The 20,178-nt window shown below is 34.6% G+C and overlaps 1 protein-coding gene across 3 annotated transcripts in view; it reads left to right on the top strand.

Moving 5' to 3' along the window:
- Window positions 1–18,838, top strand: part of LOC100719136 (solute carrier organic anion transporter family member 1B3-like) — an 82,654-nt gene extending 63,816 nt beyond the window's left edge. For all 3 annotated transcript variants that reach the window (XM_063238332.1, XM_063238333.1, XM_063238331.1), the window contains one exon: window positions 13,610–18,838. In XM_063238332.1, coding sequence (XP_063094402.1) covers window positions 13,610–13,814 — 205 coding nt within the window. In that variant the 3' untranslated portion in view covers window positions 13,815–18,838. The remainder of the gene's footprint in view (window positions 1–13,609) is intronic.
- Window positions 18,839–20,178: the final 1,340 nt, after the last annotated feature.

Here is a 20,178-nt window from a genome sequence, read left to right as displayed (position 1 = left end):
GCATTCCTGAGATGAATCCCACTTGGTCATGGTTTATAATTTTCTTGATGATTTGCTGCATCCTATTTGCCAATATTTTACTGAGGATGGTTGCATCTGTGTTCATTAGGGAGATCGGTCTATAGTTCTCTTTTTTAGTTGGGTCTTTCTCAGGTTTTGGTACTAGGAATGTACAGGTTTTGCTTCCAGGAATGACTTAGGAAGGATTGCTTCCCTTTCAATTTCATTGAATCGTTTGAGGAGTGTCGGCATTAGGTCTTGTTTGTATTTCTTGTAGAATTCTGCAGTGAATCCATCTGGGCCTGGGCTCTTCTTTGTAGGTAAGGACTTAATTACATTTTCAGTTTCATTAATAGGGATTGGGTTCTTCAGCACTTTTACATCCTCTTGATCTAGCTTTGGTACTTCATATGTTTCTAAGAATCTGCCTATTTCTTCTGTGTTAGCAAACCTTTGAGAGTAAAGGTTTTCAAAATAGGTGTTGATGATCTTCTGTATTTGTGTAGAGTCTGTAGTGATTTCACCTTTTTCATTTCTTATTGCATGAATTTGAGCTTTTTCTTCCCTTTTTTAAAATAAGGTTGGCTAAAGGCTTATCAATTTTATTTATTCTTTCAAAGAACCAACTCTTTGATTTGTTGAATCTTTGGATTGTTTTCTTAGTCTCTATTGCATTGATTTCTGCTCTGATTTTTATAATTTCCTCTCTTCTTTTGGCTTTGGGATTGACTTGCTCTTCTTTTTCTGGCTGTTGAGGTGTATCAAGTTATTTTTTTGTATTCATTCTGTTTTCCTGATGTGGGAACTCAGTGCAATAAATTTTCCTCTGAGGACGGCTTTCATTGCATCCCACAAATTCTGATAAGATGTATCTGCATTTTCATTTTCTTGTAGGGATTTTTAAGTTTTTCTTTAATTTCTTCTGTGACCCACTGATTACTCAAGAGTGTGTTATTCAGCTTCCATGTGTTTGTGGGATTTTTGCAGTATCTTTTATCATTAATTTCTAATTTTAGGGCGCTATGATCCAATAACATGCAAGGGATGATTTCAACTCTTTTGCATTTGTTTAAATATGTTCTGTGAGCTAATATATGGTCTATTTTAGAGAATCATCCATGTACTGCAGACAAAAACGTGTATTCTGATGTTGTTGGGTGGAACATTCTGTATATGTCTATCAAATCTATTTGTACAAAACAGGTGTGATTTAGTTCTGTTATTTCTTTGCTTATTTTCTGTCTGGTTAATCTGTCCCTTGGTGTCAATGGAGTATTAATGTCTCCTTTTCCAATTGTGTTACTAATAATTTGAGTTTTCATTTCTGTTAATAGTTGTTTTATATAACTGGGTGCTCTGGAGTTTGGTGCATATATATTTAAGATAGTTATCTCTTCCTCTTGGAGTTTTCCCCTAATGAGTATGTAGTGACCTTTTTTGTCCTTTATGATCATTGTTGGTTTAAAGTTCACGTTGTGTGCAAACAGAATGGCTACTCCTGCACTTTTTTTTTTGTTTTTTGATTCCTGCTGCATGAAGTATTGTTTTACATCCTTTGAGTTTCATTGTGAGCATCTTTCTGGGTTAGATGGGTTTCCTGTAAACAGCATATTGTTGGATTTGTTTCTTGATCCATTTTGCTAGTTTGTTTCTTTTGATTGGGGCATTGAGACCATTTACATTAATGCTTATTACTGTTAAATTCTGGTTTATTGTTGACATGTTATTTCTCTGCTGTTGCATCTTTATCTTTCTGTTCTGTTTAATTTTATGCTTTGCTTAGTGGTTTTTGTGTATCTAAACTGTCTCAATATTTTTTGCAGGGTTGACTTGGTGTTCATGAAGTTCTTCAGCTGTTCTTTGTCATGGAAGTATTGTATTTCACCATCAATTTTGAATGATAGTTTTGCAGGGTACATGAGTCTAGGTTGGAAATCATTTTGCTTGAGGATCTGGAATACTTCAATCCATGCTCTTCTTGATTTATTGTTTGTGCTGAGAAGTCTGCTGTGATTCTGATAGGTTTTCCTTTTATAAGTGATCAGTCTTTTCTCTCTGACAGCTTTTAATAATCTATTCTTGTGTTGGATTTCTGGGATGTTGCTTATTGTATGTCTGGGTGTAGTTTTATTTTGGTTATGACTATTTGGAGTTCTATATGCTTCACTGATCCTGATTTAGGTTTCTGATCTCCTACTTGGGAAATTTTCATGTATTACTTTTCTAAATATCCTCTTGACATCCTTTGTGTTGTCTCATTCTTTTTCGTTAATCCCTATCAATCTTATGTTATTTTTTTGCATCATCTTGCAGTTGTTGAGTTGTTATTTCCTGATTCCTTGTTATTTTTAAGAGATCTTTCCTTTCTTGTTCACTAGCTACAATCCTGTCTTCAAGGTCTGAAATTCTATCTTCACTTTCATTGAGGTGGTTTTTACAACTTTCAGTGGAGTTTTTTATTTCCTGTATATCTCTGTGCATCTGCATTATATATTCTGTTTGTTTCTTATATTGCTCGTCTAGGGATTCTATCTTTTGTTTTGTTCCTCAAATTTTTTAACTGTATTTTCTTTAGATATATTCAGAATCTTTTTCATTTCTTTTGTCACTTCTTCTTTTACCTGGGAGATTATTTCAAGTTTGAATTCCTTTAAAGTATCCTGGAGTTCCTTGTTAACTTCAGTAACTATTATGTCTGATATTTGTGGTGAATGGCATATATTTTCTTCTATATACATCGCTCCTGTTGTTTCTTGAGATTGGCTGGAGGTTTGAGGTTGTTTTGTCATTTTCCTATATTTCTGTGTTTCAAGTGTTAATTGAAAACTTCCTCAGGGTTTGTTGGAAATCCACTTCTATGTTCGCAGCTCCTGGGACTCTGGCACCCAGTTCCCCCAAGCCTCTAGGCCTGTAGAGCCAATGGCCCTCTTCTGCCTTTTTAGAACTCTGTAGTTCCAGATAAGCTGGGCTCCAGGAACACTGTGCACCCACCTGCTTGCTGGAAGCTCCACAGTTCTCCAAGTGTAGCCAGAATGGGGCGGCAGATGTAGTTGCCTCAAACCCATTCATGCACTTCACTGTACCCAGAAGTCTGGAGGGTCCTGAATAGTTTGGGCTTGGGGCAGAGTGTACTGAGCATTTACTGCAGGCTGTGGGGCCTCTGGAACCTGCAATGCTCACCTACTTGCTGAGATATCCACAGTCCTCTAGACACACGGGGAGGTGGATGCAGGCGCCCCAGAACTGCCCAGCCCTTCCTCTGCACCCAGAAGGTGCGGTGCAGGAGTCCCAAATAGGCTGGGCTCCGGGGATAGTGTGCACCTGCCTGCTTGCTGGAAACTGCACAGTTCTCCAAGCACAGATGGAATCTACAGGTTTTTCTTATTGCTTTTAAATTCTCTCAGAGAATCAGCTCTTTGATTCATTTATTTATTTTTTAAATTTGTGCCTATTTCATTGATTTCTTCCTTGAACTTTACAATTCCCTCTCCGGTTCTAGATTTTAATTTGGATTTTTCTCATTCTTAAGATCTTGAGTTGCATTGTTAAGTTGCTGTCTGGGCTCACTCTGTTTTGCTGTGTGGGCATTCATTGTAAAGTCTTCTTTTGCTTTCAGTGTGTCTCCCAAATTCTGTACAGGGAATATCACTGGGAACTGTATGATTTCTTTTTTGATATCTTCTATGACCCATTGAACATTGAAGATAATATTGTTTAATTGCATATATTCTGTGGTTTCCTTCTGTTTGATGTTGAGTTCTAGTTTTATTTATTATGCTCAGCCAATATGTGTGGTAGAATTCTGATTTTTGTGTGTGCTTGCACATTTTTACTGGTTAATATGTGATCTACTTTGTAGTAAGTTCATAAGCTTTTGAGTAGAATGTGTTCTGTTGTTTCTTGGAACACTGGGTAAAATTTATTCACTGGCTGTATCTTAGTTACTTTTTACTCATCACTGAGACAAAATACCTGATGCCCATTTTGGGAAAGGAAAGGTTTTTTTTTCTCACAGTTTTTGGAGGTTTCAGTCCATAGTCAGTTGGCTCCAAGGCAGGGTGGCATGGAGTGGCTGCAGTTCATGGTGGCTGTGGACACCAGCAAGTGGACAACAGCAAGGTGGATAGCAGCAAGAGAGAGACACACGTTCTTCCTGCCATTACATTGTATGCTGGCTCTACCTCTATGTGGGTGTAGCAGTGACACCATTAATCCAAGTGCTAGACAATGAATCAATCACAAATGTACAATGCAAATGCATAAGGTCCGGGGGCCACCACATAAACCATGACAGGTGAGGTCAGCCCTGGTATTTGTTTGCTGATATCTCATCAACATGATCTGCCTATTCATAACAGTGGGATACTGAGATTCCTCCAGTATAATTGTGCTTATGTTTGATGAACTTATATATCCATTTGTACTTGTTTTATACAGTTGAATGAACCCATGTTTGATCCATCCCATGGATCAGTCCGTGGGCCTTTGCCTGGAGAATGGACGGGGATGAAGGGTAGGACAAGAGAAAAGGGAGACCGAGACTTTGCGGGATTCCATTCAAGCCTCGTTTATTTTTAAAATGGCTACAACTTATATAGGGTGGAGGTGGGCCAATGGGGCAGGAAGAGGGCATGGAGTGTTATCTGATAGGTCATCATCACATTCCGATATATGATGTAAGCAGTAGAGGATTATAGGTAATGTAGGCAGACATGAGGATCACGAGAAATGTAGGCTAAAGCAGGAAGTTGCTTATGTCATGAACATTGTAGGCAAGGGGAGGATCATGGGAAATGTAGGCTGACACACAAAATGCCCTCAGGTGGGAGGGGCAGGGCAGCAGCTGCCATTCTGAGCCACTTCCTACACCTGTTTGGTGCATATATATTTTTATAATTGTTATTTCTCCCTGTTAATTTGTTCTATTAACCAATGTACAGTGACCTTCTTTTTGCAACTTCTTGACAGTTTTGGCTTGAAGCCTAATTTTTCTGAAAATAAAATACATACACCTGGTTGTTTAGGGATTCCAATTCTATGGAATGTTATATCCCATCCTTTGCTTTTAGTGTGCAAATTTAGTTTTAGATTAAATGTTTTTCTTGTCTATAGTATGCCACAAGATTTTGCATCTTGAGATCTTCTGCCAATCTGTGTCTTTTGATTGCAAAACAATTCATTCACACTGAGAATTATTACTGAAAGACATGGACTCAGTCTTGTTACCACACTCTTTTCCTGTTGCTGTTGCAGTTTGACTTCCTTTTCTTTCTTCTTCACCTCAGTAGGTATTCATTCTGTTGCACCATTGACTTTTTTAGATTTACTGTCTCTTCCTAGGATACCTTTGATAATGTTTTGGATAATGTTGGCTTGGTGATCATGGATTTATTTTGGTGCTCTTTATAATATGATAGCTTATTTTACCATCATTTTGGCAAGATAGATTACAAGATATATCAGACTGAGTGGCAAATTGTGTTCTCTTTGTGCTTGAAATCCTTTGCTCCAAAGTCTTTTGGCCTTTAAGGTTAGTGTAGTGAAGTCAGTTGCAATTATAATATCTACTTTTACAAGTGATACAATGCTTTATTCTAAACGCTTTTAAAATTCTGTTTTGTTGGATTTCTGGGTTGTGACTCTGATGTGTCATGGAGATATTCTCTTTTGATTGTGGCTACTTGAGGTTCTATATGTGTCTGTTATCTAAATGCTAAATTCATTTACCATATTTGGAAAGACTTATTTTAGTAAACAGGTTTTGTGCCTTCAGTACTATCCTCTGATTTTTACTAACTCCTACTCATCTTAGTCTTCTCAGCATCTTCTAGAAGCTGATGAATTCATTTTTCCTGTTCCACTTTTATTTTCAAGATATTGCTTATTAATTGGTCTCCAGTGCTGTCTTTTGGTTCTTACATGCCATTTTCACACTGGTCATTTCTGCTGCCCTAGATTCAAAAGAATATTAATCTCCCGAATATCTGTTTAAAACTTATAGCATTGAATTCTTTCTTCATTAAAGATTTGTTATTTGTATCATTTTGTTTGGCTCTACTAGCTTTTTATTCATGTCTTCTGTAGACTCACTTATTACATCTATTGTCTAGTTATGTTTACTTTTTATTCATCAAGTAATTTGTTCATCTGCTTCTTTCTTGGCTGTTATCATTTTGAATAACATGGATGTGCGGCTTTTTCTTTCTTCCCCCTTTCTGCACTATGCTTCATTTTTGGGTGATTTGGGAGTTTTAAAAGCATTTTTTGACTTGTCTTCTCATGTTTCTATTTCTTTGCTTTGGGGCTGGAGCTTTTAAGTTCGTTATTATAGAAGTCTTTGTTACGAGTGGAGATCTTCTTAGTTAATTTCTTCATTTCAGTTGTCTCCTCTGAGCATGCATATCTATCTACCTATTCATCATTTCTAGGAACCATGCAACTGTTTACTTGGATAGAGAGGTTTGCTGTAATACGACAAATCTATACTTCTTTGAGAATTAGTCATATATTGCTGATGTCACTAGGCTGTGACAATTTTGTATGTTTTAATATTGGACAAAAAAATCCAATTAACACCAGTAGTTATGTCACCTTGGCTGATAGTAAAATCAGCGAAAATAATACTTTCAAAGACAAAGTGGTTATTGATTAGCCAATAATGTACCTTCCTTAGCCCTGAAAAGTTATCTGCAATATATGATAAACACTGAGACAATTCAAATACTTACATATAGAAAATATCTACTAATTGGAATAATTTTACCTTCATTAACAATGGAACAGTATTGAATACTGACAGCATCTACTTAGCTATCTGAAGATTCATTAAGTTTGAAATTTGTGTTAGTAAAGGTAAAGCGAATTGGGAAACAGAGAATGAGAATGTTAAAATTTGAAAATTGTATCACTGGAATATGAGAAAGTGGAGAGAATATTGAGATAGGTGATTCTACTTAAGAACAAATGGACATTAATAATATTAGGTACTTGTAACAGACAAATGAAGAAGGAAATGAAAAATAAGATTAAGAAGAAGAACAAGAAGAACAGAGGAATGAGAAGAAATATGTAGGAAAAAAATTAAGGAAGAAGGAGAAACAGAAGGAGAAGTTGAAAGAAGAGGAGGCAAAGGAGAAATTAAGCAGAGTAAAGAACTGATAATTTTTCAAGAAAAATAGTTGAAATGAGAAAAAAAGGAAATAATTTAAAGAGAGAATAAATCCAAATCTTTAAAATAAATAAACTAAAATACATTGTCAAAAGAAAAAAAGAGATTGGAGAAAAATTTTGGTTGAAGGAAACAAAATGCATGTGCGCTTTTAAATGTATCATTACTATTCTGAATCAATGCTCTCGGAATCCAGTAAGTCCCAATTTTCCCCATTGCCTTTTATTAAATTCTTTCAAACACTGAGGTAAGCAATCAAGCACAAGATCCGAGAAAGATTAACCTGGATCTTTCGTTCAAAATTTTGCTATTGTTTGAAAATGGCTTTGTTAGATACTTTCTTGCTGACACAATGAGATGTCTAGCATCCACAAGCAAATGGAGAGGTTTATTTTATCTCAGAGTTTGTAATTGTTTGAGTCCATAGTTAGCTGGCCCCAGACAAGTACCAGGGCTCATTGGCTCAAGGCAGATGGGATATATAATGATATTTGTATCTATATCTATATATTACTCACAGGGATGTCCCACTTTCTTTCACTGTTAACCACTTGATGTCACAGCCAGCGATAAACCCATCAGAAGCCCTGTCCAGTTAAATACACCTAGGCACCAGATCCACACACTCAAGTTACCTCTCCAAAACTTCATCTATGAGTGCAGGAAGCTTCCGTAGAGAATATTTAGGAACAAGTCTCAACATTCCATCCCTGGTCCCCAGTGAACACATTTGCATCCCTTTAATAAAAGTGCACTTATTCCATCTAAGAGATGCCAAAATTATAATAATTTCAAACTCAAGTCCAAATGCTACACTGGGATTCAAGGCATAGGCTTTGTTCAAAGCCTTGTGAAAATGAAAAGAACATTAAATAGTTCCAACATTAGACAATCACTCTCATTGCGAAAGGCAAAAGTAGGGTGATTCAAAAGAAATGAACCAAAGCTAGGCCATAGTCCATCAGGGTAAACACTAAATCCCACAGGGCCACGTCCAGCACCTGGAGCAATTTGTACTATGATGCAAATGTCAAAGGGTTTCAGTGGCCTCAATACTATGGTATTGCCTGTGGTCATAGCTCTCATGTCCTTTTTCTTGGGCCAGTTTGGGTCACACTGTGACTTTCCTTAGACAGTCCCTGTATCTGGATTCTCCACCTTCAGGTGTCTTTCCTGTTCAGTAAGTTCATTCTGCAGTCATGCCCAGAAAATGCTAAGTGTTCAGCTGGGTATTTATTAAACTGACACAGTAGTAAATGTGAACAACCCATCTGTTGACAGCCTCACAACCAGACATATGTTCTTAACCTATATTTAGTCTTCAAATAGAAAGATGAGTTGAAAATAACACCTAACATGGTAGAAGCATACTATATACCATGGAAATGGACTAAGTCATCCCCCAGAATAGAAGGCAAGAGTTCCTTTGGGTGATGGTTACTTCTAACATTTCATAACTTCAACATTATAACATAGGTTTAATAATACTTAAGTACCAATTTAAAGTCTATTAGCATTGTGTTACAAGGGAAGCCTATTAGGGGAACATAATTCTAATTATAGTCCTCATCTCTGTTACACTGATGTGGTCATAGTTGGTATTTATAACTACCTTTTTCTATGCATTCTGTACTCTCCTGGACTTCAGCCAGCACCTCATCAGGTTGTGTATATTTTTCTGGCAGGGTGACCCACTTATTCATTCCTCAATGTGCTGTATAATATGTCATCCTCTCTGAATGCATCATTGTAATTTTTCATTGACCTTAATATCAGATCATGGCAATATTAGGAGTCACCTAAGAGATATGCTGTACTAAAACTGTGTTCATACTTTCTTCCATTGTGAAGGTAGAATCCATTTTCACCTAGAAAATCTGACCAATCATAATGGATATCACTGTAATTCCCATTCTAACTTGTTTACTCAGATGAATAAGGGGCCCAAAATAACTTACAGCAAGTGTTAGCTTTCACTGTAGTTGAATAAGAGTTTTGTTTCCTGAGATAAGCCTTCCTGTCTCTAGAACTGTGTTTTTACCAGCAGAACATAACATCTTGAGCACTAGTAGCAAATATTTTCCTAGTGAATAACTAATGATAATGGTGAGTTGCACCACTTCCACATCCAACCATTGTTTCATTCATTGCTCCCATAATTTTTCTTTGAATGCATCCAGTTTGTATGCCAAAGTGAACACAGTTGCTGTTTTCTCCAGAAATAACAGAATTTATGGAGTAGCTTGAAACTGTCACACAAGTATTGAAGTTTTATGATGTGCTTTCTATTACTGAAAAGTTGTGGTAAGGGTAACTATTTATCTAAAACCAAACTGTGAAAAAGTGTCTTAATTTAAAGATCTTCAGCATGTCATCTAATTTCTGTATTTCTGAAAGAGTGTGTGCAAGTATGTTTGCATGTATATATGTGTATGTTCTGCAGCTAACTCTTCATAGAAGTACACAAACAGAGATGAGTTAAAACCATTTACTTTAATGGGATTGATGAGTTTAGGCACATCCTGCAAACTGTTAAGCACAGTTGATATTTTATGGATAGCTAGTATATCTCTATGGATGACACAGTGCGTACATTCACTTTTGACTGAGTGGTGAAACTATAAAGCCATCCACTTACGAAAGCCTCTACCTCTATACATAGTCACAAAATGACCAAGTCAGTTTTGCTAGTATGTAACCATTGAAAGATTTGTATAGTTCTCCACAGAGACAAGATCATGCAGTGTTGTCTCAGCAACATTGATAGAGTCACCTACTTGGAGTGTAAATCATGCTGACTCTATTCTTTCTTTTATTAGTACCAGGGATCAAATTCATGACTGCGGGCTTGCAAGGCAGGTGCTTATGCCACTGGGCTAAATCCCCAGCCCAACTCATTATTTTATCTAGTTTTGTTCTCTGAAAGAGGAATATGTGCCATTTTTAAACTCTGACCTCCCCTTCAATTTTAAGAAAAGTCCTGAGAAATAGGTAGTATGAACTCTGCATTAATGTTAAAGGATTCTTTATCACTAACAATATGGTTAACCACTAAGAATGACTCTCTTAGTAAAGCACATTTGATGAAATGTTAGCCTTCTAAAAGGGACTGTTTTCTATAGTAACATTGCTGTTCCCTGATAAATTCTAAGGACTTGCCTCTTAATGCAGGATTTTTGATGATCCTGTGGTACAGTGGTTTTGAAGATTTCATCTCTTACATGGAAAATCAGTCACAATATGTCATGCAAAGTGAGCTTGGAGAATGTTAATCATCTGTTGCCATGCACTGAATCAGTAGGACTCAGCATTTTCTTTTTAATTTTAAAGAGAAAAAAATAGAAAAATAAAAACAACCCCCCCCAAATAATAGCTGTAAAGGATTTCAAGACAAGATGATAGGATTTTAGTTTTTTTCATGATCAGTCTCAAGGCCTTCTGTTCTTGTCATTCTTTCCACAGTGACATTTGTTTTTACTCATTCTTGCTAAGAATAGCTTTGCCAAATTTGTCCATTGTGGAAGTGATATGCACCCAGAAGTGTAAATAGAATAAAGGATAGAATATGCACTAATTATAGGCTCTGGTTGAACTTTTCCTCAGTTCATCAGGCATTAAATTCTCATAAAGAGAAATCAAATGCTTTATATCTCACATTTGCAGTTACAGGTAGTATTTGTGCTCATATAAGTATCTAATGCCTCTACTGGGGACCTGACAGGTGCTCAGGTGCAGGGGGCAATAGCTTTAAATACATATGAAGCTTTACTTTGCCTCCTGCCACTCATGTAATGAGTGGTTCCTAATATGCCATGGACCAGATACCAGGGTTGGAGATCCCTGCTCTAATGATTGTTATGTGGTAAATGAGTCTCACATATCTCATTGCATCATGCTTTGTTCTTATTATCTTTTAAAGATATTTATGAATTCAGTATTCTACTTTGTCATAATGTTTTGCGTCTCTATTCATGAGAGATAGTAGTCTATCTTTTCCTTCTTCTTGTAATGTCCTTATCTGGTTTGAGGATAAAAGTAATAGAATAGAATGATCAAGTAAGATTTCTTCGTAATATATTTTATATAAATGTCCTGTGAATTCATCTGGGCCACAAGTTTTAAAATTTATTAATTATTATTGATTCAGTTTTGTATATATATATATATATATATATATATATATATATACATATATACATACTATTCAGACTGCCTCTTTCACTTTTTTATAAATTTGAGTAGATCATGTCTTTAAAGGTATTGGCTGTTTTTTCTGGGTTATTAAAAATAGGAAACATTTTCTCATGGTACTCCTTTGTTAACTTTTCAGTGTCCATGTACTCTACAGTCCATGGACTCTCTGTATTTTCTTTTAATTCTGTTGTCAGTAATTTGTGTCCATTTTCTTTTCCCATTTACCCTCATCTGAAGCTTATAGATTATATTGATTTGTTCTAAGGAATAGCTTTTTCTTTTTGATTTTTATTGATGACTTGTTTTTAATATCATTAATTTGAGTTGTAATTTTTATTATTTATTTCATTCTGTTTACTTGACTTTGAAATTGCTCTTTCAATACTGGTTTCCTAAGATGGAATCGTCTTTGTATTAGTACATGTTTGCAAAACATAATATTTATATTGCTTATCTAGAGTTGATACACGTACAAAATACATCTTTATTTTTCTATTTATGTCTTTAATTTTATTTTCTGTCATTGTGATTTAAATTGACATACTTCTACCTTCTTTAGTTTCTTAGTTTATAAATTACAAATCTAATTTTCATTGCTTCCATTAGAGTTTGCAATAATCTAAATTTACTTTCAAATAATACTGTATCCTTCATGGCAAAAGACAGAATACCTGTAATACTTTTTCTACCTTTTTCTGATTGCTGTCATTCTTTTTCCTTACTTACAATCATTTATAATTACCTGTATTGACAGGTATATTATATCTAATCAGACATGCTCTTGCAATAATTTTGAACACCCTGTTAATTGTTAAATCAGTGAAAAATAAAAAAATTAAAGTTTTACTTTCAGTTTTTCCTTCTCTGTGCAATATAGGTATGTGCATGTGTATATACTCTTCATTTAATAGAAATTTCCTAACCTACTTAACATGGTATCCTAGTATCTGTAACGTTGCTCAGAACACTTATGTGAGCCTGCAGTTCACAGAACTGGCTAACACCAAGCCTCTTTTGTAATGCAGAATCTCAGGTATGTAGACTAACTAGTTCATTTTCAAACCATAGAAAATCAAAACTAAAGACAACTTCTGAAGGAAATCAGAACAAAAATAAATCCCTTATCAAAAGTGAAATATAACTTGATTTTTCTCTAAGAATCCATGCAAGCAGGATTTCATGGAATGTACATAGAAGGGCTTTTTGCAGACATGGTAGGAGTAAAATGTCTAAGCACAATATCAAAAAAAATGCTAGTTGCACAATGTACTGCAGATTAAGAGTGATTCACTGCACTGATTGTGTGGTTGAGAAGGCCCTGCTGTTTGTATTTCCTGTTTAGTATCTAGAGTGTTGCATCATTTAATAGCAGCTCAGGAAAAGACTAAATAATTCTTTAACAATGTAGCATACAATCCAGGGAGAAGACGCACATTTTATAGGCCTGTGATTGAGTTTCGGTCATTTTGCCGGCCTCTGTTTTTATATATTTATTTTATATTTTGAAGAGAATAAAAAGAAGACAAAACCATGGCAATATAAAATGATAAAGGACTTCAAATCAAGATGATAGGAAATTAACAGTGATTATTATGTTTTGTATTATATGCAAAATAGTTGTTCAAATAACCATATATAGGCATGCAAAATTTATTAAACAATATAAGCACTGTTTCTTTCCATGAACTATTAGAATTATTAGTACAATTATCTCAGCTAATGTATACATTAGCATATATATATATATATATATATATATATATATATATATATATTTCCTTTCCCCCATATCAGTTGGTCTTTCCTTTTAGCAGTTACTTCACCTTATACAAAATCTGTTCTATACTTTGCTCTTTGTTTTCTTACACTAAAGAGACAATTTTTACACAGTTTTTACACAAGCACTTCTGACTTATGAATATGGTCTTTTCAATTTTTTTTTAATTTTTAGTGAGCTTTAGGCCTGTCTCTTAGTACTTCCCTTCTCCCTTGTTTAACATGACTGTGGTTTTTAAGAGTCTTAAACTTGTCTATCTTCCTTTATTATTAAAATGGATCTTCTGTGTCTGTGCAATTCTTTAGAAATTATTCAAAATTTCTCATGTGTTAATGAGAGTAGTTGCTGGAATCTGGCTTCCTTATTTTGTATATAAGTTCAATTTTTCTCTATAAAGTTTGCATACTAAAAAATATAGTAAGCCATTACATACAATTATAAATGCTAATCACTCTCTTTCTCTCTCATAGATATTCCTTTGTGGGCATGACTATGGCCTTAAAATTTGTAGGAGTTATTGTATGCATTATATTTTTTCAACTCTTGAGGAAAAAATGTGAAGGACAAAATACCAAGGCATTCAATAATGAAGGAAAAATCACAGATGAAGCAAACCTCGAATCATCAAATGACTATTCTGTACCTTCTACAACACTCAAAGAAACACATATGTAATGGAAGAAAAAGTACTTCTCTTGCTGTTTCCAAAAACAGTACATGGAAATGCTAGAGTGCTATTTTTTAGTTCCTAATGACTTCACTGATAATTTCCATGAAATACAATGATAAAACAATGAATAAATTTTCCAGAAGGAAATAATAAAGACAAATGAATGTGAATAGTTATTGGTAGAGCATTGCTATGCACTTGAATAATGTTGGAATATATGATGTATGTAAATTTGAAATGAGCAGCTTGGCTAATGTATATTAGAAGAAAAAAATGTTTCCTCGGTTAATTGTAACTCTTCCTAAGATTGGTGAGTTGAAAATAAATAAAGGTGAAAAAGAGAGAAATCTGAAGTCTAAAACAGCAAAAGTCTATTGTTTTAGCAACGTAACAGTGGGTAATGTTACTATAGTCTGAAGTCTAACCTGATGGATGATGCATGCAATCTTGACCTGTATTATTGATGTAAATCATATATTTCACAGACCTCATTAATGAGAGTCTGAAATTATGTTTGGCTATTGACCAAAGTGCATTTTCCTCCAAAAACATACTGATGAAGAAACTAAAATATTAAAATAATTACAACCTCTGAATGTAAGAAAACATATTAAAGAACATAAATTTCTAGCACAGCAATGGAAATGGATGAAGGAAAACTAACCTTAGAAAGCAAATATTATTTAAGGAGTATGTTTTCCTTTTACCTGTCCGTTCTCTGGCAAAAGTGGTCTATGCCAGAAAAAATATAAGCTATCATCATTTTCTAATTCTATTTTCTTGTTCTTTTGTTTTTGTTTAAAATGTATCACTTTTACATTTCTTTTAGCAGAATTAGAAGTAATGTGAATAAGAATATATGTTTGAATATTGTATTTTCCAGTGGAATTGACTCAGTGTAATGGATGCTGCTAGTTGTATGTCTCTTCTTTCTCATTGTTTGCCAAGTTTTTGTGCCGTGTTTACAGGAGGATCACCTGTGAAAAAAAATATATGTAATGACAGAGACACTCCAGCACTTTTGATTTAAAACTTCTATGATGCATTCTTTACATAACATATAAAAGAATTGTTTATCCTGATAGGAGCCCTTCATAGATGACAAAGAATAGGTCAAAATGTATCTGAATAATTCAAAGACATGAATGCTTGCCTAATGTTAACAATTCTTTTGATATTTATGCATAATAACGTATTTTGAGGGTGTAGATCTAAAACCATAAATACAATAGAGAAATGTACATGGAAAGTTTTTAAGAATTAAACTAAGTATACAATTAAAATGTACTTTGAAAAAGATAAAAATCAGAAAATGTTGAAAATATCAAATCACTGCTGGCATTAAACTTAAATTCCAAATTTTAAATTCAAAAATTATAAAGAGGGAATTTGTGAAAAAAGAACTTACAGGGAAACCTAAAGTGCTAACCTAAGAAATATTAAATTCCTTAGAAACTGGAAATGGAAAACAAACTTTAGTCAAAGACAGTGGAGGAGAAGGAATGGCTTCCTCCCATGCATACAGATGAGTATATTGGCTGGAGTGTCTGTTTGTACCCCGACACTGCTCCTCCAAATGTTTTGTGCCAGGGACTTGTTACTATGCATCTTATTCTTCCTGAAATAACCTTTTTTTCTCTATTTAACCACTTTTCAGTGTTCTATCACCTTTCTGTATCATCGCCTGTAAAATTTTATTATACCCATAAATATATGTAGTATAGTCAAGCTACAATTTTACTCTTATTTGTAACTATTGGTTAACTCAAAGCTCTCTCACAAATCATAAGGTCCATAAAAATAGAAGTTAAACTCATTTAACCACATTGGAAATACATAGTATAAATAGGATGTATTGGAAAAGAGAAAGAGACAGAGAGAAAGAGAGCGAGAAACAGAGAGAGAGGAGAGAGAGAGAGAGAGAGAGAGACAGAAAGACAGACAGCGACAGAATGAGACATACACAGAGTTGCAGAGACAGAGAGAAGTAAGAGTTTATTATATAAAGGAATTCATCATTCAAGTGCTTATAAAAGCTGTAGGCCATCCGCAAGCTTGATACTAGGGAGGCCAGTGACATGGATGAACCTATACTCAAGTCCTGAAAACCCAGAAAAACAAGTGGTGTACTTCTCATTTGAAACATTAGGCCTGAGAATGCTGGAAGAGACCTCTGATACTGATCCCAGAGTCATGTTCCAGGGCAGGAAAAGTGGGATATACTGTCTACAGGAAAAAAAGAAAATTTGCTTTTCTCCCTTTGTTTGTTTCATTTGGACCCCAGACAATTAGTTGGTACCTGTTCACATTAGGAGGATCTTCCCACTCATTCTTCCTCAGACTTCTTATGTCAGTGTCATCTGGAAGCATCCTCACACACATACCCAGAAATGAGCAAATTCTACTCTTCTAGTCAAGTTGATAAAATTAACTCCTGCATCCATGTATTTAATTCCTATCACCTAGCTTGCTGTACAATCCAAAGGAGCTACCTTATTTATAAATTTGAAAGAATCAATGAAGGCATGGATAAAGTTTCCAAATTACTAGTCTTATGAAATATGAATTCTACAGATAAGAACTTTGAGTATTGTGTAAAAGTTAAAATAGCTACAATAAAGCCAAGGGATGTAAGACATTATTTCAGTTGCTTGGTAAATGTCTTTATTGTAAAAGAAAAGCAAGATTTAAATTGTAGAAACAGAAATATTTTCTGATGCACATCTATGTATCAAATACAAGGGAGAAAAAACATTTAGAAAATAGAATCTTTCCCTGATGGTCTAGTTATAAATGAAGTGGAGAATTATATACGTATCATTATTGTGTGATGTATAGTGACTATTATCACAGAATAAAACTGTTGATCATTTAGAGAGATCATGGTAATCTGCTTCATATTAAACATGTGTATCCCTGGGGATTTTACTCAATAAACAATTTCTTGTAACAAAACTATTAAAAGCTATCTCAGAATAATCAGCTGTAAGAGGAAAATGTTTAGAAAGAAAAAATGTTTGCCAATAAATAGTTTATTCTAAAACAGAGAAAATGCAATCCTTTTCAAAATACTTGTCTTTTTCTGACATTTATTTTTCAAACTACTTCATGGAGTTTAAATAAATTGCATTGTGTGAGACTTACTAAGAATCAATTTATATTTTAGCCTAACTACAACCAACCTGAAGTTTTACTTGAAACAACAATCAACTTGATATTTATTGTGGATGTTTTGAGGGAAGGAAATGTACCTAACTCAGTCTTGTTTAAAAAAAACCAAACATATAAACAAAAACTACCACTGTGTCAAAAACAGCATATAGATTAGGATCCAAAGAGAGAAAAAATAATTATCTGGATAATTGAGATCAAAACTGCCAACCTTATGCAAATGATAAAGAAATTCCTATCTTTAATATTTTTACCTACATTATATGAGGAAAAAATTTAAAGTATTTGCAAATTAGAATCCAATGCTCAGATACAGGAAACAAAAGGTAATTAAGTGTACATGTAGACAGCAATATAAATTTTCCTTAAAGAAACGAATCTAGTTTTCAGATAGAATACTTTTAGCAAACGTAGATAGACTTCAAAGTCAGAAATTTTTAATGCATTACATAAAAGTTCTATCAAAAAGGCCAATAGGAATTTACCATGCTCAGTTCATTTCCAAAGGATGTTTCACAACTTGCAAGACAAGCTGACATGTATGATAAACATTTGTCTCCACACAAAGGATCACGTATTTTAGTTGTGGAGTCACAAATTTTATTGCAGTCAGCAAGGACATTACCTCCCACATATAAATCTTGTTGAATTCTGAAATGATTTAAAATAATACGATGAAAATTGAAAGTCTATTCAAACATAAATTTTCCTATTTTTTATTGCAACCCCCAATCCCCCCCTCTGTATCTATCTCTCTATCTCTCTCTCTCTCTTTGTACCAACGACCAAAGTCATGATCTTGTGCTTGCCAGGCAAGTGTTTATGTTCCTGAGCTAAATTCCTGTCCAGAATTTCTCTCTTTTCCCATAATAGAAATGTTTCCTAACAATTACTGTGTAGCCTACCTACACATTACAGTTGTGGCATAAAAGCTGTGTACTTCAAGAGCGATAGAATTCATTTATTTCAGAAAAACTTTTAATCAATAAACAAGTATTAATAGGTGCTTACCATGTGGAAAGCATTTTGCCAGGTATTATTAGAATTGAAAGTTGAAGACCTAATCTCTGTGGTTGGTCCATATGGTAGGAATGAACAATATGGGCTAACTTCAAGATTGAAACCTGTAATTTCCATTTGTAATGCAGAAAACACATTTAGTGCCTAAAACCTAGATGCTTGATTGAATAAGTATGTTATTCTAGTAAAGAAAGTGTCCACCATTTGTAATGACTGAAAGACCTTCAAAAGAAAGTTTAGGCTGAATTTAAACCCTAACTCTGTGACTTTATCCCAGTAAATCTTCTATATGTATGTTCAGAGATGGGTAAAATCTTCAAGATTCATTTTTGAAATATGCATTTTGTTGGTATTGTTTGTGGTACTGGAGATTGAACTTTGCAATCATCTACATATCCAGGAAGTTTTACATTTATACTGTAACTAAAAAGTACTGCCATACTGTTCTGTATGTGCTGTCACCCTGGTAACCTGTTTGCTGTGTTAACCTTTGTTTCCTTTATGAGGGATAATTGTTCCTGGAATCAGTTAACCTTGAGTTATCTGTATTCATCTCGATATTTGTCTCCCTTTTGTGGAAGATAGTTGATCCTGAAATTAGTAGGCAAAGTGTTCTAAGTTCTTGTAAAGAAGGAAATGGCTGACTGCCAACTCTGAAACTTCTCTGTCTTCAAGCAGAGGAGAGCAGAGGTCTTCCTCATTCTTGTTCCCCCACCCATCATTTACATTGTGATAAAAGTCTGTCAAAATTCAACACAGTTGCACAGGTTTGGAAACTCCAACTGCACTATTTCGCTGGTGCCACCTTAAATAAAGTGCTCCCTTTTCTTCTAAAAAACCTCTTGCCCATTCTTTGGACAAAAATCTTAGGGTCTCATTTTTGGGGTACAACATTTGGGGGTTGGGATTATTTGGGGAACCCTCGCCAGATTATTTTTCACCATTCAATCAGCTTTAATTTGTATAAGTTTTGGGTCTGTTTGTCCATTGGTACTTTGGGTGTGCACATTTGTTTGCATACATGCCAAGTGTTCCTTGTGCACTGGGGTGGGATGCCCTCCAGGGGCTTTTTGCCTTTTTGTAATTTGGTGCTGTTTTCTGTTTATAATTTGGGGCTTCTTGCCCATTTGTTTTATGTTCAGTGTTTTTGTACTTTGGAGTTCTCTGCCTGTTTAAATCTGTTACTAACTCTGGGATTTTTCTTATTTGAAATTGTTTAATTTGTTACTAACTTAGAGGCTCATTGCCCATTTATGTTGCAGGCTCCATGTGGTCTATTGGACTCAACGGTCATAATGAAAATTATTTACCTTTAGCTCACTGGTCTGTGGACAGAAAAACCTTTGTTTGCATCTTTAATGTTGGTCTTTTCTTTTGTGGCACCTTGTTTTATGTTTTAGTCCTCAATTGATTACTTGCAACCTTGGCATACCTTTAAAAGTACTTTTCTTTCTGGTTAAAATGTGAATATATATTCTTTTATGGGTTTTAAAATCATATTAACTACCGGGGGCTAGGGATTTAGCTCAGGGGCATAAGCACTGCCTTGCAAGCCAGCAGTCATGAGGTTGATTGCCTGTACCAATAAAAAAAAAATTTTAAATTCATGTTAATTACCAAGTGAAACCAGGTCATACTCTAATTGAGCCAGTTAAGAAATTTACAGTTTTTAAAGTGTAGCATTTTAAGGTGGTGAGAAGACAAAAAATGATTCAATATATATTTTAGACTACTGAAACAATTCAGTTCAAGGATTTTGTTGAAAGTTTTAATGTTGTTTGAAAAATGATAGTGAATTGACTGGTAATTAAAAAAGAGGGACAAAGAAAATGGTTTCATCTTCAAGTAAAAATATCTTGCTGTGCCAGAACATGAAAGAGGATACAAAAAGTGCAATTTGAGGGTGTGTAGTAAGTAGTAGAAATCTTGAGTGGATGCAAATTTTGTTTGCTTTGGTTTATAGTATCTTTGAATAAAGGTTTTCTTCTTAAGTGAGAGAGAGTCAAAAATGTTCAGATTTTGAGACAATTGGATTAGTAAACCTTTACTGCAAAATATTTTGGATACATGTCATTTGACACCTTATGGTATCAACCATTTGGCACTAATGAGCCTGGCTCCTGCTCAATTCCTGCATTTTGATGTAAAGCTAAAAACTCTTGTCTCAGAGCAGGCTCA

Source organism: Cavia porcellus, unplaced genomic scaffold (genome assembly GCF_034190915.1).
Source record: "Cavia porcellus strain 051 isolate PalLab524CR breed Dunkin Hartley unplaced genomic scaffold, mCavPor4.1 scaffold_27, whole genome shotgun sequence".
NCBI lineage: Eukaryota > Metazoa > Chordata > Mammalia > Rodentia > Caviidae > Cavia > Cavia porcellus.
The sequence above is the reverse complement of the archived record's forward strand: the minus strand, read 5'-3'. Positions and strand labels throughout refer to the sequence as shown.